The following is a 21,746-nucleotide window of genomic DNA, read 5'->3' on the forward strand; positions in this document are numbered from 1 at the left end:
TGCCCCAACAAAGAACCAAGTATACATCTCCACAGTTCTGTTTCATCTCCTGTATTTATAGCAGGAATGCATCAAAACTCTCACAGTGAGGCAAGATCAAACTCTCTTACTGAACTGCTGATGTGGAGCTGCCTTTTATGTTCACACAGATTTGCTGTCCACTGGCACCACTTACCACTTGCTATGGCCCCATGCTAATATGAATGATTTGTTGCCAAGGATTAGTTTTTAGCAGCTTTTGTAAACAGTTTGTATACAGTTGTTGCTATTTATTAAATTTGTGACATCTAATCCAGTGTTTGGTGCTTATAAAGGGAAGAGCCATCTGTGCTTGAGATTAAAACACTTCAATCACTTTGTGCCCAAGCTGTCAGCGAGGGTTCCATGCTCTGCTCCAGAGAAAAGCCTTGGGAACCCTGGCTTGGGAAGGTGGACTCCTGTGTGGATGTGTCCTTTGTCTGACACAAGGTCTGCCTGCCAGACAGGAGGAGGGGTGTGGGCATGGTGGAGAGCTGAGAAGCTGACAAGAAAGCAAAAGGTTTTAGCAGAATAAAGAACTGAGAGCTGGGAAGGTGCTGAGAGCTTGGAGTGATCCTGCAGGTCTGCTTCCCACCACCTGCAGAAGCTTCATCAGTCTCTTTTGAAAATGAAGAAGAATGTTAATATTCAGTTTCTTTGCAGGGCACTGCAAGGGTTACAGCTGTAATCCCTTGTGTGAGCACGAGGTTTTCCCACCACAGCTCCTCTTGGATCAGGCTGAGTGTCCAGGCAAGCCCTGGGTGGAGGCTGCACCCCAAGCACAGCTGAGGCAGCAGAAATGCCTCAGCCTAAACTTTATGCCCTTACTCCAGGCATCAGTTTAAAAAAAAAAAACAAATGTCCTATGAATCTCAGTGGAGAAGCCCCCACGAGCTGCAGGAGGAGCCCAGGGGCAGCAGCAGCTGAGGGAGCTGAAGGCAGCCCTCAGAACAGCCTGGGCACAGCTGGACACACGGCTGGCAGGGCCATGCTGGTATCAAGCTGATTCAGCAGGAGAGGATGTTGCCCCTGCCCTTCTGTCCACAGGCATCCACTGCTCCTGCAGGCTTCCCTGTCTCTTCTCAATGCCTTTAGTGTGGCTGCTGCTGGTAAATGGATTTGCACTTTTCCTAACACATTTCTGGAAGAAATGTAAACAGGTCATTGTTTAACATTGGGGCAAAACATCACCTGAGCTCTGTTCTAATTTCCTCTCTCTGTGGCAGCTCAGGATGGTATCAATGACTCGGTAAATCTCCCTGCAGCAAGGCTGACTATGCCTTTTGGTGAGAAGGCAGCCGTGGAACTGGTTTAGCCTTCCAAAAAACTCTACACTATAATATGCAGGACTAATGTGCCTCAGATTTGAAAAGAATTAATATCAATTATTCTCATGCATATTCATGAGAGGAAGACTGGTTTAGCAATCAAGCTAATAGTTTTTGCTTAATTACATTTAGTTGATTTCATGCTATCTTGGCACATTCCTGATTGAATTTAACCATTAAAAAAACCCCTCCCACAACTACTCCTGCAAACAGCAGCACCTGGAGCTCAGCATCCCCTGTAAACAGTGTCTGAGGCTGAGCAGGCTGCTCTGGTGGTGGGAGTGGATCACTGCATTGTCTGTCCCTGGTGCAGGGTAGAATCCCAAAGCCATCTTGGAGCTGTTCTCAAGCACTCACCAGTGCTGAGGTGGAAGGCAGGATCTTTTTTTGCTATTTTTTTTTGCTTTATTTTTTTGCTTTATTTTTTTGCTTTTTCTGAGTCCAAACCTCTGTCTGCTTGAATGCAAGGCAGATGGTGGGAGTGGGAGATGCACCTGAGAGGGGAGCCCACGCCAGGGGAAGGTTCTGTCCCTGCAGGGGTGCAGAGCCTGGCCCCAGTAACAGCTGCAGGAGCTGCAGGGGTGCAGGGGTGCAGGAGCTGCAGGAGCTGCAGGGGTGCAGGAGCTTTAGGAGCTGCAGGGGTGCAGGGGTGCAGAGCAGGTGGGGTGCCCCGGGCCTGGGGCAGTCTCCACCTGGCTCTGTGTGTGCAGCTGTCCTCCAGGGAAGGGCCAGGCTGTGCAGCAGCACGCTGCCAGCCCCACAGCACTGTGCACGGCCCAGAGGGTGGGAGTGCGTGAGCAGGGAGAGGCAGCAGGGCTGGGAGGGCTGGTGGCAGCAGCAGTCCAGGAGGGCAGCAGGGCTGGGAGGGCTGGTGGCAGCAGCAGTCTGGAGGAGGGCAGCAGGGCTGGTCTGCCTGGGCTGCAGGGAGGACTCGCTCGGGGGCTGGCCGGGGCTGGGGACTGGGATGTCTCCCAGTGGGCCGGGGCTGGGGGACTGGGATGTCTCCCAGTGGTGCTGCTTGCTGGGGTTGCATCATCCTGGGCACAAGGCAAGGCCAGCAGAAAAACGGGAAACTTCAGCTTCCATGTGCCATTCGTTTGTTTTCTTTTTGACTTCCCCATGCTTGCAGCGCAGAAATAGGACAGATGCTTCCCTCTCATCCTCTCCTGAGAACTGTCACTGTGCTGATGTCTAAAGCAGTGTGTGTTTTTCAAGTTTGCCTTTCCAGTATATTCATTCATCTGTAATTTTCTTCCCTATGGCACCATTTACATCTGGGCTTTGCTCTGAAAGGAGACTGACACCATTTATCGTTCAGTGGGGTTTGATAGCTCTCAGACACTAAACATGTTCTCAAGAGTATTACAGAGTTTACAGCCAGCTCTGCCTGGAGGCCACTCTGCCCAGCACACCTCAGTCAGCAGCTGTGGCTGCAGCTCCCTGGGGCCCGTGGGCAAACGAACCATTGACACAGAACCAGCAGAAGTATCCTCTGAACAAAACAGACTTACTCTCTCAACAGATAAACTGATTACAGCTATAATTGAAATCAAATCAGTGAACATTATTCAATCTTGGCTTTTCCAGGCAAATGTCAAAATTAAGATCTCATATGTTTCCAAAGCAAAACACAAGTGCCTTTATCTTGATCCTGGTTTTATGGATGGTGTGCTGTGAGGTAGTGCCTGCAGAGGAGTGCAGGGGTTTGCCTTCCCACAGGAGCTGTGCTGGGTGCCCAGGGCACTCAGGGAGCTGAGTGGGTGTGCAGGGCACTCAGGGAGCTGTGCTGGGTGCCCAGGGCACTCAGGGAGCTGAGGGGGGGCCCAGGGCACTCAGGGAGCTGAGGGGGGGCCCAGGGCACTCAGGGAGCTGTGCTGGGTGCCCAGGGCACTCAGGGAGCTGTGCTGGGTGCCCAGGGCACTCAGGGAGCTGTGCTGGGTGTGCAGGGCACTCAGGAGCTGTGCTGGGTGCCCAGGGCACTCAGGGAGCTGTGCTGGGTGCCCAGGGCACTCAGGGAGCTGAGTGGGTGCCCAGGGCACTCAGGGAGCTGTGCTGGGTGTGCAGGGCACTCAGGGAGCTGTGCTGGGTGCCCAGGGCACTCAGGGAGCTGTGCTGGGTGCCCAGGGCACTCAGGGAGCTGTGCTGGGTGCCCAGGGGCACTCAGGGAGCTGTGCTGGGTGTGCAGGGCACTCAGGGAGCTGTGCTGGGTGCCCAGGGCACTCAGGAGCTGTGCTGGGTGTGCAGAGCACTCAGGGAGCTGAGGGGGTGCCCAGGGCACTCAGGGAGCTGTGCTGGGTGCCCAGGGCACTCAGGGAGCTGTGCTGGGTGTGCAGAGCACTCAGGAGCTGTGCTGGGTGCCCAGGGCACTCAGGGAGCTGTGCTGGGTGCCCAGGGCACTCAGGAGCTGTGCTGGGTGTGCAGAGCACTCAGGGAGCTGAGGGGGTGCCCAGGGCACTCAGGGAGCTCTGCTGGGTGCCCAGGGCACTCAGGGAGCTGTGCTGGGTGCCCAGGGCACTCAGGGAGCTGTGCTGGGTGTGCAGGGCACTCAGGGAGCTGTGCTGGGTGCCCAGGGCACTCAGGAGCTGTGCTGGGTGCCCAGGGCACTCAGGAGCTGTGCTGGGTGTGCAGAGCACTCAGGGAGCTGTGCTGGGTGTGCAGGGCACTCAGGGAGCTGTGCTGGGTGCCCAGGGCACTCAGTGAGCTGAGTGGGTGCCCAGGGCACTCAGGGAGCTGTGCTGGGTGTGCAGGGCACTCAGGGAGCTGTGCTGGGTGCCCAGGGCACTCAGGAGCTGTGCTGGGTGTGCAGGGGCACTCAGGGAGCTGAGGGGGTGCCCAGGGCACTCAGGAGCTGTGCTGGGTGTGCAGGGCACTCAGGGAGCTGTGCTGGGTGTGCAGGGCACTCAGGGAGCTCTGCTGGGTGCCCAGGGCACTCAGGAGCTGTGCTGGGTGTGCAGGGCACTCAGGGAGCTGTGCTGGGTGTGCAGAGCACTCAGGGAGCTGAGGGGGTGCCCAGGGCACTCAGGGAGCTCTGCTGGGTGCCCAGGGCACTCAGGGAGCTGTGCTGGGTGCCCAGGGCACTCAGGGAGCTGTGCTGGGTGCCCAGGGCACTCAGGGAGCTGTGCTGGGTGTGCAGGGCACTCAGGGAGCTGTGCTGGGTGCCCAGGGCACTCAGGAGCTGTGCTGGGTGTGCAGGGGCACTCAGGGAGCTGAGGGGGTGCCCAGGGCACTCAGGAGCTGTGCTGGGTGTGCAGGGCACTCAGGGAGCTGTGCTGGGTGTGCAGGGCACTCAGGGAGCTCTGCTGGGTGCCCAGGGCACTCAGGAGCTGTGCTGGGTGTGCAGGGCACTCAGGGAGCTGTGCTGGGTGTGCAGAGCACTCAGGGAGCTGAGGGGGTGCCCAGGGCACTCAGGGAGCTCTGCTGGGTGCCCAGGGCACTCAGGGAGCTGTGCTGGGTGCCCAGGGCACTCAGGGAGCTGTGCTGGGTGCCCAGGGCACTCAGGGAGCTGTGCTGGGTGTGCAGGGCACTCAGGGAGCTGTGCTGGGTGCCCAGGGCACTCAGGGAGCTGTGCTGGGTGCCCAGGGCCCCTCCAGAAGACAGAGCTCTGGAGCAGAGGGCTCCCAGGGACCCTGTGGGGGCAGTGCCTCGAAGGGGCTTGTAAAGTGCCAGGTCAGGGAAAACTCCTGAGCGGGACCCAGCAGGACTTAAGGGGTTTGGAGATTCAAGGACTTGCATCTTAACATCCTTCCACGTGAAAAAATCTAGTTAAAGGTTCTCTGCACTTCCCTTGCAGCCATAGCCTCCACTTTGGCCTCAACTTGCCATGATGCAAGAAGCAAGTGTTACCTTTCATTATGGCTGCAGCATTTTCTAGAAAAGACATCCTGCAAGCCCAGTGGTCAGATACTTGACATCAGAAGTGACTGTGTTCTGCAAACTCTTTCAGTTTATGAATAATTAGGCATTTTCTGGTGAAGAGATGTTTCCTAAAACACGTCCCTGTCAATAAATACTGCAGACATGTATAGCTGCTGTGAGCAGGAGAGGTTATTCCTGTGCAGAATCAAGTAGGGAGGAGACTAAGGAACTCTCCATCTGTTTCTGCACTGTGCAGCACGTGGGATATTGCTCAAAATACACCGTGCTCTGTTTCTCAGAGCCTGGGGAGACAGAGGCTGGCACAGGCGTGGCAGGATGGAGCTGGACAGTCTGACTCAAAGTGTACTGCAGCTTGGGAAAGCAGAAGGGCTGCAGGAAAAATCCCTGGGTAAATGGAGCATATGAATGAAACCTGGTCCTGTTGCCAGATTTGTTCTGCAGGCCTTGGTGGAGCTAAAAAAGCACATTAGACAAAACCATTATTGAACTTCTTGATTACATAACAATTTCCTCATCGTATTTCCAAGAATATCGAATCTATATTCAAACACCCTCCTACTCTCTCCCACACACCACCCCTTCTCCTTGCTATATCAGCTTCATTACCGAGTATGAAGACAGAAAAAGTATAGGGCATGTTGCCACGAGCAGAGAGATCTCAGATCTGCTTACCCTGAGATTTTAGAGCCATCTATGGGGCTGGGACAGCCAGTTCTCATAAATTTTAATGGCCTTGAAAGTCTCCCGTCTTGTGCCTTTATCTCTGTTAGGGTTTTTAGCAGTGCAAAGAAAACAGCCAAGCCATAAATATCACCAAGCCTCGCTGCTGGGTTAGTCCCTGCTGCCTGAAGCTGCCCCCTCAGGCTGGGCACACACACTGCTCTGCACAGACAGGGCTGGAGACTCCCGAGCAGCCCCCTGCCCACCTGCCCAGGGAGGAGCCCAGACCTTGCCATCACACAGGAGGAGTCTCTGGGGCCACTCTCACCCAGCAAGCAGGACCAGGCCCAGGGCAGGTGGTTATTTCCTGAAAGGTGCCAGGTGGAGGTGGCCTGCCTAGTTGTGGGGGGATTTTGGAGGAGGTGGGGATTAGAGGCTTGCCAGCCTGGCGCATCCTTCTTGCCTCAGGAAACAGCAGTTGCACAAACTGGCTACACTTGCTCCCAAAATCTGCTTGCTTGTCTCATTTGCATGTGTAATAACCAGTGTGTGTGTACAGTCATGCTAATCACTTCGAGGCAACTGCTTTAAATTCATCCAAAACCCTGCCCTGCCTCTTCTTGGGTTGTTTAGCTTCCACAAGGGAACCATAGCAGCAATCCAGAGATTCACTCCACCAAAACCTTTGTGAAATGGCCAATTTAGTGGAGGAGAAGTTTTATCCTGAAATCCTGCCCATCCTTGCACCACAAGCCAGGGCCATCATTAGGACCCCTTCCAATACCTTCTGCGAGCAGCCTGCTAAAGTACCTGAGGGGATTTTCATTATTTATGGTGTATTGCTACAGGTGCAGAGAAGCAAAGAGGAAGGGGACTGCAGAGCTTCTCTCATGCAAGCTGTTAGTGGAAGTGGTGTGAAAGTTGTGAGGGGCAAATCCATCTGACCCCTGTCAGCTTTAGGAGCAGCTGCAGGAGTGTGTGTGCTGCTTGCTGAGGGTGCCTGCTCTGGGGGGCTCCTGTCCTCAGCTCGTGGAGCCAGCGTGAGCCCTCTGGAGAGCACTCATGCCAGCTCTGGCTGCACAGTGCAGGGACTGCCTGTGTCACCAGCGTGTCCTCATGTCACTCATTTTAGCTATTGGTGACTCCAGATTTTTTCCTCTGCTGCTGAATTTTAGGCTGCAAGCTTTTCCAATTTTAGTTCTGCATTTTATAGGACATCCAAGCCAGCAGCTCTGGATGCTCCTGCAGGGATGCTGGAGGTGCCTTCCCTGATCCCAATAAACAGTCCACATGTGCCAGCTAGGCCAGCAGCCAGACCTGGACAGGACAGCTTGCTCCAGAAGGGGGAACATGGACATTTCAGCAGCACTCACAAAATCTGACAGGCCTCTGTTGCTGAACTTTCCCATCCCTGTTCCTTCTGCCAGTCCCAGCCTGAGCTCTTGGGACCTTCCTGTGCCTGAGGCTGTTCAGCCTCAGCTCTTTGGTTGCCCATCCAAAGTTCTCACAGCTCAAGGCTGTGTTCAATACCTTGTGAGGAGCCATGGAGATCAGTGCCACAGGAGGAGGCCCTGTCCCACACTTCCTTCCATTTCATGCAGCTGTGAGCAGCTGGAGAAGCAGCGAGATTTGGGGTCAGTGCTCTGCTACAGGGACCACAGGTGCTTTTTTGGTGAGAGCTGGAGCCTCATGCACTGCAGAGGGATTGTTTCTGCTCCAGCCAAATTCGGTCCTGTTGGCTTTTCTTGTTAAAGAGAAGAGAACCTGGAAGAGGAAAGGGAGGAGGAAAGGCCAGGAAGGGAATGAAAAGGCTGCCTGTGATGCAGAACATCCCTAGAGGCCTCCCTGGGAGTGTAAATGTCTCCCCTCCAGCTTTCTGTCTCTCATTACTGACAGTGGAAAATACAAGAGCTGCCAAGCTAAAGGTTCAGTACAGCCAAGATGGGAAACCTTATTAGAGAGACAGATGGTGATTTCTATAATCTGAAATCCCAGACTGTAAATACTTTGGGACAGAGCCCTGTGCAACTGAACAGTGCTAAAGCCTGACAGCAGCAGCTGGATCCAGTTTTCTGTGCACAACTGCGCCGTGGGTGGCTTTTAGTGGATGGTGGATGCTACCAGGACAAGGTATCTCTTACAGAAGGAGAAGGATCTTCTAAACCCTGCTGGAGATACTCCATCTCCATTTTGTGTACTTTCCAATAGAAAAGTGCCTTGACTAACTGAGGACAATCAACTCACATTTAGAAGTTTTCCTTAGCCTGAGAAGATTCCCAAAGATGTGGTTGCAGTAGATGAGTAAGGGGGGAAATCTGTGTCTTGGGAGCACAAGTGACATCTTGCTGCAACTTGTGGGAGAAATGATGGATGCCTGTCTCTGTTTATTGCTTAGCTTTGTGGCTAAATCTCCTAAACCAAAATCAAATTTTACCCTTAGATCTCCCAGTTAATTTATTTATATTCATCTGGCATTGCCTTGATCTTCAAAGCAGGAAGGTATATCAAAGGAAACAGAAGGTTTGACACCAATTACTGCTGCTGGATGCCATTCACTGCATAAAGATGGAGTGTTAATATTTACACTGAGAGTGAAGGAGATAAAACCCAACAGGTACACACATCTAAGCCTACAAATAAGCCCTTCTGTGTATAGTGGGCAGAGATAAAGCCAAGCAAAACTAATTGAAATTACCATTGCAAATATCCCAAACACCTTCAGAAATGGTGGGTTGTAAACAAAGAAGTGACAGCAAAACCACCAAAAGAGCCTTCTAGGAAAGCAAATCAGGCTCTCTGCTTCCCAGGGATAGTGCCTGGTGTCCAGGAGATGGTCTTTTGAAACAAGCCACCATGAAGAAGTAATTAATGTCTAAATATCCCCACACTTCACCATAAGACACTTGATTTACATTTTATTCTCTTGAGTTTGAGACATGTGAGGCCCCCAGTGACTGCACCTGCCCTTTCTTGGCTGTCTCAGTGTTGTCCAGTTTGGTTTGCTCAGATGCTTGCTCTCCTCCACGAAACTCAAAATGGCTTAGAAAGCTTGGTGAAGTTTTCATGTTTTTCACAAGCATCAAGAACCAAGTTGGAGATGAGTCATTAAACAAGAGTGTATTATTTGTGTGCCTGTGTAGTGGAATTGTACACACATGTCTGTAATTGGCCATCAGCACCCCAAATTTCAGCAGTGACCGTTCATTCAGTGGAGGACATCACTCTGATCAAGTAATGTATTCACAATCACACTCCTTCTTGCTTAAATTTCAGAGCTTGTTGTCCAGATGGGCCTTGTTGGGCACCTAATTAGTAGCTAATCAAAAGCTCCTGCTGCTTCACAGCCCTCCTGGCATCCTAGCTGTTCCTTACGTGCTCCTCGAGTGCACGGAGGTGGAAGCACAGGAGTCCAAGTAGAGGCTTTATCTGCTTAATGCAACTGCCATAACTAAAACAGCTTCCAAAATCAGCTCAGCTCAGGATGCGTTGGTTATCTGACTTCTGTGTACTGGGCAAAATGGGTCTTGCAACGTGTGAGTGAAAATGCAGCCATGTGTTAACGGCAGCAAGAGACAGCCTTGTGTGTTCTGAGAGTAACTCACTGTTTTCTCTTTCCTTTCCAGATTTTGGCAATCATTTCCATCATGTTTATTGTACTATCTACAATTGCCTTGTCCCTTAATACACTTCCTGAGCTACAAGGCGTGGATGAGTTTGGGCAGACCACAGATAACCCCCAGCTGGCCCACGTGGAAGCGGTGTGCATCGCCTGGTTTACCATGGAATACCTCCTGCGCTTCCTCTCCTCCCCTAAGAAATGGAAGTTTTTCAAAGGCCCGCTGAACGCTATAGATTTGCTGGCTATCTTACCCTACTATGTTACTATCTTCCTCACGGAATCCAATAAAAGTGTACTTCAGTTCCAAAACGTACGAAGAGTGGTCCAAATATTTCGGATCATGAGGATACTCCGGATTCTAAAACTGGCCCGGCACTCCACGGGCTTACAGTCCCTGGGGTTTACACTGAGGAGGAGTTACAATGAACTTGGATTACTCATCTTGTTTCTGGCTATGGGCATTATGATCTTCTCCAGTTTAGTGTTTTTTGCAGAAAAGGATGAGGATGATACAAAATTCAAGAGCATCCCAGCTTCTTTCTGGTGGGCAACAATCACCATGACAACAGTAGGCTATGGAGACATTTACCCCAAAACTCTTTTGGGTAAAATAGTAGGAGGACTGTGCTGCATCGCTGGTGTGCTGGTGATAGCTCTTCCCATCCCAATTATTGTCAATAACTTCTCAGAGTTTTACAAAGAGCAGAAGAGGCAGGAGAAAGCCATTAAGCGCAGGGAAGCTCTTGAGAGAGCAAAAAGAAATGGCAGTATTGTTTCCATGAACATGAAGGATGCGTTTGCCCGCAGCATAGAACTCATGGACATTGTGGTTGAAAAGAATGGAGAAAGCATAGCCAAAAAGGATAAAGTTCAGGACAATCATTTATCTCCAAGCAAGTGGAAATGGACCAAGAGAACACTCTCTGAAACTAGTTCTAGTAAATCTTTTGAAACTAAGGAACAAGGATCCCCAGAAAAAGCCAGGTCGTCTTCAAGTCCCCAACACCTGAATGTCCAACAGCTCGAGGACATGTACAACAAAATGGCAAAGACTCAGTCCCAGCCAAACCTTATCACTAAAGAGTCGAGTCAAGCTGGGAAGCAAAAGGAGGAGCTGGAAATGGAGACCCTCCCTGGCCCCATGGTGCCGCTGCTGGCGACGCGCGCGGACGGGATCGTGGACATGAGGAGCATGTCCAGCATCGACAGCTTCATCAGCTGCGCCGCCGAGTTCCCCGACGCCGCGCGCTTCCCGCACAGCCCGCTCACCGCCCTGCCCGGCCAGCGCGGCGGCGCCCTCCCGGAGCAGGGCCGGCCCGAGGGCAGCGCTGCCCGCTACGCGGAGCTGAACCCCGGCTCCGACAGCAGCCACCGCTCCGCTTTCTTCATCGACAGTCCCAAAAGCTCCACAAAGGCCAGTAACCCTCTAAAACTGAGGTCTCTGAAAGTCAACTTCATGGAAGAGGACACCAGCGCATTCGTACCAGCATCAAATGTACTGAGAACATACCCAGACCCTCTCAAGAGCCGGGGAGCTGCTGCTGCTGCCACAGACACTTCCTTACTCTCTGACAGGTCTCTCATGAGCCCAGAAGCCTCGATCTACACAACTGCGAGCGCGAGAACCCCCCCAAAGTCACCAGAGTCCCAGGCAGCCATAGCTTTCAACTTCCACGATGCTGGCATACACAAATACATCGATGCTGACACTGATGATGAAGGTCAGCTGATGTATGATTCGAGTCCGCCTGGAAATGTGAGTCCCAAGTACAGTGTTGCAAGCAGTGGCTATCTAAAGCAAAAGGACCATGTTTATAGAACAGAGAAGAACCATCTAGAAGCTGCTGCTTTACCCACCTCCCCTAAGCTGATAGGGCAGAACTGCATTTACTCTATGGAAGGTATCACTGGAAGAACCCAGGGCAATCAGGAGACTGTCAGACTAGAAAATCACATTTCCCCAGAAGTCCATGTATTACCAGGCAGCGGAGGACATGCTAACACACATGATCAAAGCATCTGAGGTGGGGTCTGAAAGAACTTACTGAGAGTTTAGAGGAATATCTTCACAGTCAACACAAACAAAAGAGCTTCTGCATGGCATGAACTTGGCTGAAACAAGCCACCTGTTTCTAAAAGTCTGGGGGAGGTCCAGTGTGGGTTTGTGAAAATGTCCTTCTCTGAAACAACTCTAAAGACATTGCCCACATCAGTCAAAAAAATGATTGCAAATCATGATCACACATTGATCTCCTTTCATGTTGTCCAGTGAAGCCAATGTGACCAAATATCCATCCATTCCCCTTGAACGCTAGAGCTCCTTTTGGAAATATTAACATCTGATTTGCATTAGTTCCATAAAGGATGCCAAGGCAGCCAGATTTGAACTCTGGAATAAATTGCTGGGGTTGGTATAAAGCTTTCAAAAACACAATGCTCACTGCTTCAGGGCAGCGGTTCCCCATCTACAGCTTTCTCTGATGGATATTATGTTTAAAGGTAACAGGGAACACTTGCATTATTAGAAAATACAAGCAAAAAGCATTTGAAACAATTAACGGTCTAGAGAAACCAATTCTTAAAATGCTCTTTGTGTGTTTAACGATCTGATATCCCGTAGGACCTGACGTTTTCTTTTGAAATATTAGCAGGGTGAGTTGCACCACTTGTATCTAATTCCAAACATGCCCTAGGACATAGTGAGACTTGCACTTGCCCTCGGCTGGAAGCCGGTGCCTGCCCCAGGGCCAGCGTGGCCCGGGGAGGCCGGAGGAGCCATGCAGAAGCAGGGGCCCCGGGGCTGGCCCTGCCCTGCCCTGCCCGTGCCAGGCACGCCGCGCCCGCCGGGGCCGGCAGAGGAGCAGGTTGGTCCGGAGCTTTTCGCGCCCGAGCAGCGCAGTGAAAGATATGCAAGTGTTACATAAATATGCAAAAAGAGGGATTCGCTAGGGACCCGTCCCAGGTCTGGCCGTGCTCCCTCTCGCCACGAGGTCGGGCAGCAGAGGCTCCTGCAGGGCCGTGGCACGAAGCAGCCGCGAGAGGCAGGAGAATCAGGCCTGACGTTTTAATAACATCCAGTCGTTTTTAAATGAAACAAGAAAGTAAGGAGGAAAGGGAAAAAAAAGAGAGATCTGACCATTTTAAGTGAACAGAACTAGCAGCCACCAGCCTAGGTTTTTAAAATATTATTGTTTCAATAAAGTTATGTCAAATTGTGTAGGAAATAATTTGTCTTTGGTTTTTAATCTCGGGGTGGGGGGGGAAAAGCACTTTATGTTGACTTTTTGTTGTCGTTGTTGCAATGCTGGGGTAGGATAGCAGAGTGTAACAATCAAGCACTTTAACCAAGCACTACTTTAATTTGTGCCTCTTGTTGTGACTGTGATTTGTTACAAGCCTGTAGCAAGTCACAACTTGTCCTGTGATAACTGTGATGGTAACCTTTTATGTTGTTCTCTGTTTCTACTGTAAAACTCAGTTGTAAATGACTCCGTCACTGAGCGTTTCCTGGCCTGGCCTGAGGTCCTGCCGGGCTGTAGCAATCTGCAGGCAGCGGGTCCGGGGATGAGCTGAGACACGGGACGTGGGAGCAGAGGGGCACACGTGGGAGGAAGACCCCCCGAAGCCACTCGAGTCCACTGCATTTTGTTTCTTCCTATTGTAAAAAACAAGTGTTGGGTAGTCCTGAATGTAGCCGTGTGTCCGTCCCGGCCGTGCAGCACTGTCTGTAACCCGTAATAGTGAATGCAGCATGTACGGACAAAAGCAATAAGCACATTTCTGTTTCAGGAGCTAGGGCGGGTTGTGAGGATGGCTTTGCCCAGCATCTCCTTGGCATGGAGCTGTGCCCGTGGTGGAGCTGTGCCCTTTGGCACGGAGCTGTGCCAGAGCTGTGCCCAGAGCTGTGCCCCTTGGCACGGAGCTGTGCCCAGAGCTGTGCCAGAGCTGTGCCCAGAGCTGTGCCCAGAGCTGTGCCCCTTGGCACGGGGCTGTGCCCGGAGCTGTGCCCAGAGCTGTGCCCCTTGGCACGGAGCTGTGCCCCTGGGCACGGAGCTGTGCCCAGAGCTGTGCCCCTTGGCACGGAGCTGTGCCCCTGGGCACGGAGCTGTGCCCGGAGCTGTGCCCGGAGCTGTGCCCCTGGGCACGGAGCTGTGCCCGGAGCTGTGCCCCTGGGCACGGAGCTGTGCCCGGAGCTGTGCCCCTTGGCACGGAGCTGTGCCCGGAGCTGTGCCCCTTGGCACGGAGCTGTGCCCGGAGCTGTGCCCCTTGGCACGGAGCTGTGCCCGGAGCTGTGCCCGGAGCTGTGCCCCTTGGCACGGAGCTGTGCCTGGAGCTGTGCCCGGAGCTGTGCCCCTTGGCACGGAGCTGTGCCCCTGGGCACGGAGCTGTGCCCGGAGCTGTGCCCCTTGGCACGGAGCTGTGCCCGCAGCCCCGCTCCGCTCCGCCGGCCCGTCCCGGCGCTGGGGCCCGGCCGCGGGAGCCGCCCGGAGCCGCCCGGTGTCCAGCGGGGCTCGGAGCCGGGCACGGCCCGGGCCGGGCCGGGGGCAGCGAGCGGAGCCCCGCGCTCCCAGCCCCGCTCCCCGCGGGGAGGCACGGCAGGATTTGGCCATAGCAAATACAAGTGTACTTAGAGGAACCGACGAATTGCTGAGATACTGGCTGAGATTGAGTCGAAAAAGTGAAAATAACCTTCCAGCAGATAAGCTTTAAATACTGATTTATTCTGCGGCTTTCTGAGGCCACAGAGCGGCAACAAGAAATCTTAGAGAGAGCAGTTATATTAAAATCTCTGTGTTTCAGTGATCAGTCATGTCTGCCATCAGCACAAATGTAAAAAGAAGAAAAATCAGGGAATTTTTTTTTATAAAGTAATAGTGATTTCCAAGTTAAATATTTTTAGAGCTGATGCTTTCACATAGAAAAAAAAGTCATATTTTACATATCACGAAAGTGAACGTATTTAAATATAGCCATATAGTGTAGTATTTACCACACTCTCATCCAAATTGATGTATTTGGTTTATAGATGGCACTGAAAAAAATGTACAAATCAACAATTCTATAATTTTTTATCTGATAGTCAACTGGTGCAACTCTCCTTGTAACCAAAGGCCCTCTGTCTGCCTTGCGTGATCGCTCATGGCACACACCTTATGTCATCTATTTAGTCCTACCTTTAAAGTAGCATTTTACTGAGTCACTTTTGAAAGTCAAATTCAAAAGTATCATTAAAAAATCTTCCTTTTAAGTCTGAATAGCCAAAGTCCTATAGATTTCTTATAGAAAGCAAATAATTTAAAATTAAGCATATAATATGCTTGAAGAGCATTTCTTTCTTATTTGTGTACAAAGATGTAGCTCTCATTTTGTGCCCAATTAAAAAGGAAGTATGTTTAATTTATTTTAATGAAATAAAGTCTGAATATGAAGTATGTATCTATATATGTGTGTGTGTGCATAATACACATATATATAATGTAAGCACTGGGAAATCTACTCTAACCTAAAGCTATGGTAGACAAAATCTGTACTCATTGCAAAGGAAAGGCAGTGCTTGGAAAACGTAATGCTCACCAACTCCTGTAGATCCTAGAAAGACAATTTAATTTCTGTTTTTTGATACGTGTTTCCCAGAGTTCATAGTGGTTGGGGAAAACAGGCGACATCCCTTGCACCGAGCTAGAGGGGGTGGTTTAATCACTGACATTTGGAGTTCAGGTCTGCACATTTACTGTGCACCGAGTGTCAAGCAAGCTGACAGAGCCTCACCTGCTGCTGCAGAAGACATCATACCTGCAAGGACTCTCTCTGGACGTGTGATGTCTGCACTTGCTTGTATCTTACAGCATCAACATCACTTTTAACACATACCTAAATATATATATATATATATATATATAGAACACACACACACACACACATACACACATATGTGTGTGTGTGTATGTGTGTGTGTAAGGAGAGGGTGCAGTTTTCTTCACCAGAAGGCTAAAGATTATTTGAGTTTTAGCCTTGAACAGAGGAAAAAAGCAGTGACTTTGCAGTAGATTTCTCAGTGCCTCGTCTTAAAAACTTCACCTAAGCACACTTATGGAAAAAAAAACCCAACCCAAAACAAAAAAATCTCCTGTGAAATCCACATTTTTCTGAAAGGTTTGAGAGTCAAAAAAAGGTAGAAGAAAGGAAAAAAAAAAAAAGAGAGAGGAAAAGAAATCCATGAACGCACATTCCCTTCCTGAGCATGCTGGGGAGTTTCTGCCTGGGCGAGTCATGAGAAACACATCTGAGGCGGGCAGGTTGTTTGGCAACTATGGCTGTGATAAACTGTAGCCTTTTCTTCCCTTGCAGCTAATAAGAAACACATTTCTAAGGAAAACAGTATTCTCTTCTGTAAAATTGTAATGTATTGTTAATATTTGTACCTACTGTATATTTATGTCTTGACAGGATTATGACCGGTACAGTTTATAGTAAATAACAAGGTTATGTAAAACTCATCACAAAGACAAGGTTTGTAAAGCCACGTTCTCTCTGCTGTAAGCTCCACAGACCACCTCATCCCAGAGCAATCCTGCAGCTCCTGGGGGAAGCAGCTGGGCCAGGGGCCGAGGTGCTGCTCCCTCCTGCAGCACCTCCCTGAGTTTCCATCCTCAGGGCTCCCCTGGGGCTCCCAGGCAGCCCCTCCCTGCTGGGCCAGGCACCTCTGCACAGAGCAGGTGCTGCCTTGGGCTCATTTGGGTCGCCTGTTTGGGGAGAATATGGCTTTAAATAGTTCTTGAATCAAGTACAGATGTTCCAGTTACCTCTGTACCTCCTGCTTGCCATTGTGTTGGCTTTATAAGTATCTGATGTATGGAAAAGTCATGTGACTTTCATGCATTCCAGAGTAGTCTATTTTTCTGTTCAGATTAAAAAAATTATATATATATATATATAAATATAAATATACAACTGTATTTTTAGCAAATTTATAATAGGGCAATCAAGTCAGATTTCTTCTTTTTGTATTACAGAATAATATATTAGATGCTCTCTCAGTGTTCATTTACTCAGCTGATCCCCCAACCTTTTTGTTGTTGTTATTTTCATTTTTTTGAAGAACACCTGCAACATTTCTCCTGGAAGTGCATCTGTGAAAGGTCATGGGGTTTGTCTGATGTTGTCACGTTTCGTATTTTCCTGTTTGTGGTACTTTAACCAGACCAGGGGCTGGCTGTGGGAGCTGAGGTGTTCCTGCTGAGAAACGTGGAGCAGGCCAGACTCTGCCCTTGGTGACAGAGGGGAAGGGTGGCCCAACACCCCTGGCTGCAGCTTCTCCAGATTTACATCGATTGGCAACAGAGAGAAGAGACAGGGTTTGAATCTAATTGTCCCAATAGCGACATGATGGAGTTGGGATAAGCATCAAAATCTAGGCTCTCATTCAAGGCAGTGACCTGACAATGCTCGGGCACCTTCAGAGAAGTTTTTCCTGGATTAAAACAGAAGTGTCCAGACTTTCATTTCCCTCTGTGTTTGGGAATTTTTATTTTTGGTCCCAGAGAAAATCAGGAAATGAGAAGAAATTGTGGAGGAATGAGAAACATAAACATTCAGAAAGGGGCCAGATTTTGATTAATTATGGTAAAATCTGTCCATGTACCTGCTTACGTAATGATCTTCTTTGCTGCTTTGCAGCTGAACTCACAGCTATATTCAGAGAAATTTAGTAAAAGTCCATGAGATGAATGCTCATCCTGAAGCCATCTCGTGGCCTGTTGAAGGTCAGCAGGATGAGGAGCTCCAGAGCCACTCTGGCTCTGCACAGACATTTCCTTCTGGTTTGGCCCAGCAGCTGGGTCGGTGACCATGCTTTTGCCAAAGATGGATTTTGGTTCCATTTCCTTTTGTGGGATTTTCTTACATGTCCACTGTAATAGCCAATATTCCTGAGACAGAAAGGTGTATGTTTCAGAAAGTATCCCTCAAATGAAAGGAATAACCAGCAGAGCCAGTTTAGCATGTGATTATCAGCAAGGCCTGTTCACAAATGAAGGTTTTGAAGTTGAGTGGGATTTTTCTTTCTTAGGAAACAATTAATGCAATAGCCTCCCATATCTATCATCAGTGATCACATAAATCCCTTCAACTTCCATGTCAGCGGGTTTGTTAGGGCATAGCCAACAAAACCAGAGAAAGCTTCTAGCCAGACCACTCCTCACTCTGCCCTCCCAGCCGGGACAGGAACGGCCCAAGCAGCACCCAGCCCTTGGAAGAAGAGGTGTTCATTTTCCAGTGTGCATCTCACTCCCCTTGCTGATCACATTTAGGCTCCTGCACTGAAACTTTGTCTCGGCCAGGCAGAGGAAACCTTAGGAAAAGGGAAAGTCTGCATCCAGGGTGTGTATCCTGTTCCTTGCTGGTGTTACCTGAGCCACAATAAGTGTCCTTTGACACCAATGGTTGGGTGCCACAAGTGTTCATATCTGTAAATACTACTCCAGATTTTGCTTTGCTTGATTCTGGCTTCATTGCACAAGAAGTTTTCAGTCTTAGAGGCTTAGAAGAGAAAGCAAAACCTTCCTTCCTCCTTTTAACTAGAAGTAATACTGTTGAAGCTCTGTAGGACTGAACAAGAATTAGCCTTTATTTTGAAAGGGGACTTTCCAAGACTGCAGTGATACTACCTTCAAAAATTAATAATAAGACTGAACTCCAGGCAAAGATCCCTCGAAATTAGAGCCTCATGAAAGCCAGGGAGCCAAATTTATATGAAATGCCAAATTCTTTGCTGCTGTAAATTAAAGCCCATTGAGGCCAATGGAGCTGTGCCCCCTTTAGATCAGTAAAGAATTTGGACCCATATCTCTAAAAGCTAATGGAAAATTAACAGCTTTGTATGTCCCCAGGGCTGGAGGTGTCTGCCCACAGCACCACCTTGGAAACCAGGGGGTGAGGGATGGGAAACAGAGGCAGTGAACACCTGGGGGAGGGGTGGATCCTTCAGGCAAGGGGGTGCAGTCATTCCAGACTGACTGAGCACCCCTCCAGGGCAGCTCGCTCTCTGTGGATGCCACAGGTGATGTCCCAGGCTGGCAGGTGGCTGTCCCTGCAGCAGGACCCCAGCCCCACTGCAGCCCTCTCTGCCCTCAGCCCTGCTGCAGCTGGGGGACACTGCAGGCAGGTGGGCCACGGCTCACTCTGAATTGTGCACAACCTCTGGTCCTGTTGGTAAGCTGCATTTAAGAACATTCATCTGTTCTTCTCTAGTCTGTATTTTTCATTTAGGAGCTCTGCCATTTATGACTCTTCTTCCTGTTATGTTTCACTGCCTCCACAGAATATTCAGCACACGTTGGCTCCCGCAACCCCTGGGATTTATTCTGTTTATGTCAGTTTTGTTGGCTTCTGAAGAACATTTTTATTCCCCATTCTCTGGCTTTTTGGTGGTCAGTGTAGAAAATCACTTTTGCATTGAACCATTCCCCACTGGAGTGTTTGGGGGAGGGTGGGGGAGCAGCATCTCTGCTTTACTTCGAACTTTGAAGCCATGATACCGTACTCAGAAAGGCCAGCCAGAGCTACCAACCAAACTTTCCAAGGAGATTAGCATTGAAAAAACACAGCCCCACCTCCTGCGGCAGAGTGCTGCTCCCTCCCGAGGCCGGTGGAGCAGCTCGGGAGCCGGAGGAAGCGCTGGCGCAGCCGCCGGCCGGGGCTGGGGACAGCCCGGCCCTGCAGGGACCCCCGGCCCGGCCGTGCCCGGGACAGCCCGGCCCTGCAGGGACCCCCGGCCCGGCCGTGCCCGGGGACAGCCCGGCCCTGCAGGGACCCCCGGCCCGGCCGTGCCCGGGGACAGCCCGGCCCTGCAGGGACCCCCGGCCGGGGCTGGGGACAGCCCGGCCCTGCAGGGACCCCCGGCCCGGCCGTGCCCGGGACAGCCCGGCCCTGCAGGGACCCCCGGCCCGGCCGTGCCCGGGACATCCCCGAGCGCACCGAGCGCCCATCCCCGCTGCCGGGCGGGACGGCGGGGGAGTCCTGCTGAGAAGGGAGGTGATGCTTGATGAGAAACAGAAACTGGGAAATGCGTTTGCTGTGGCTCTGCTGGTACGTTTAGATCCAATTGCTTTTGCAGCTGGAAGCTGAGCCTGGCTGTGCCCCCAAAGGGCAGCCCAGGAGCGGGCTGTGCACGGCCTTGCACAGAGTTATTGCTGAGACTGCAGCGGGGAGTCAGAGGGGCCCAGCTCAGCGGGGCTGTGAGGAAGGGCAGTGCTCGTGCCCAGCAGGTCCTGCATGTCTTGCACAATTCCTCATCGGGTTATATTGGAATTCACTCAATCATATTGGTCCAATGCACCAGCAGATGTTCTCTTCCCTTTTAAGAAATGTTTCAATGCCCTGGCACTTCGGGGTGATTACAGCAACATTAGCCATATACTAGAGTACTTAGAGTCTTACATTTTTTGTAACTTTGATTTTGTCATTCTTTGTTGAAGTTTATTGACCTCTCCAGTTGTTTCTGTAAAACAAATTATTAAAAAAATCCGTGTCTTTATATGCATGTAATAGTATGAAACTGTGATCAATGTGTGACATTCAGAAACTGTTCTGTCTTGTAAAATATGTCCAAATGTCTAAGGGTTTTAAAGCAATGGTCCCTTACTACAGCCTACAGAAATAAATAAAAAGGAATGGAAAAACCTAAAGCCTTTATTGCTCTGTTTCATGGTCACATGTACTGGCCAAAAGTCTCACCCCTCTCCTCCTGCTGCAGCCCACATCCTCAGGCACCTGTTCTCTCTGGCTCTGTCAGAAATAACCTCACCAGCTCTTCCTTACCACCCCAATGGATTTGCCTTTGATTGTTCATATTTAGGTTGAGCTGGGAAGACTTTTGGTTTTTTTTGTTGCACGCCATCCCCTAAACCCCCTACAAACCCACAACATCTGTATTTTGAGCAGCCAGAGCAAGGTGATGCCTGCCTCACAGCAGCCAACACCCCCAAGGGCACCCAAACCAAAGCCTCTGGGAGGGAGTGCTGGCCTGGCTCAGGGCAGCTCCCACCACTCCCAGGGAGAGGGGTCCCAGGAATGGGCACTGAACTGGCCTACTGCTAATTCTTGCTTCAATAAACCCAGCAGAGCTTTTCCAGGGTTTAACTTGGCATGCAGTGCTGGAAGTGGGGCTGGAAGAGCAGCACAGCCCTGAGCAACCAGGCCCAGAGAGGCTCTTCAGGCATTTCAGCACAGATAAACATGAAGAAAGGGTCAGCTTTTCAATACACTTGGATCATTTCAGAAGAGAAAGTAATAATATAAATAATTTACAAGGTATTTATAAAATATGAATTAGAGCCTTCCATATGGCCTCTTTCTACTTACTTACCTTCCTTCCTACTTTCTGTGAGGAAATTGGGCTACTAAGAGATGCAATATCATTATTATTCAGCAAGCAAGAACATTTAGAGGTAACTTTGCCCCAGAGTATCATTTTCAACCATCCAAGCACAAGCTGAGACTAATGGGTCACAGCAATGAAAGTTTGTGGTTTCTGGCTGGAAACACAAGTACTGGGCATTAACCTGAGTCTTGAAAAATAAAAGCAAATATGTGCAACACTGCATCATTGAGTTTAATCCTTATATAATTAAAGAATTAACCCACATTGCTAATAGAATTTTTTAGAATTTTATCCTTTTATTTGTATCTATAGATCTATATACATTTATTTATATATCTATTTGTTATAAATACCTATCTATAGATATATAAAAGATATATATCCAAATCAATAGAAAATAGATTTAAATTTTAAAAAATAAAAATAATTTACACTTTGCTATAGCCAGTGCCATTTTTCTAATGCAAGTAGACATGGTCAGTAATAATTGAAGCTAAAACGAATTGGTCTATGTGCAAACCCAAAATTACATAATGTAAAATGCTGTTTTCATGCATTGATGATAATTAGTCTTAAAATAAACCACCCAGTGATGCAGCTTTTAGCACTGTCCTGAACAGAGGAGAGGCAAGTGCTTGGGGACAGTGAGATGGAGATTGGTCCAGGCATGAGAAAGTGTAAATTGAGAGCCATGAGGCTTGAACACAGCTATGGAATAAATACACAGAGTACTTCACCACTTTCCAAGGGTCTAATTGGCCAGAACAATCCATGGCTCTCTCTGTTTGTTTTTCACATCAGCTATTTTGGTTTCCAGTAACATTTTCAGACAAACAAATACTTCTGAGGCATTTCAGTATGGAGG

At 49.9% G+C, this 21,746-nt stretch overlaps 1 protein-coding gene across 1 annotated transcript in view; it reads left to right on the forward strand.

Annotated features, from left to right (window-relative positions):
• The window catches only part of KCNB1 (potassium voltage-gated channel subfamily B member 1), a 100,035-nt gene extending 87,307 nt beyond the window's left edge, over positions 1-12,728 (forward strand). The window contains exon 3 of the mRNA XM_059862686.1: positions 9,506-12,728. Within this exon, the coding sequence (XP_059718669.1) occupies positions 9,506-11,524 (2,019 nt within the window). The 3' untranslated portion in view covers positions 11,525-12,728. The remainder of the gene's footprint in view (positions 1-9,505) is intronic.
• The last annotated feature ends 9,018 nt before the right edge of the window (positions 12,729-21,746 follow it).

This window comes from Haemorhous mexicanus, chromosome 18 (assembly GCF_027477595.1).
Source record: "Haemorhous mexicanus isolate bHaeMex1 chromosome 18, bHaeMex1.pri, whole genome shotgun sequence".
NCBI classification, from domain to species: Eukaryota; Metazoa; Chordata; class Aves; order Passeriformes; family Fringillidae; genus Haemorhous; species Haemorhous mexicanus.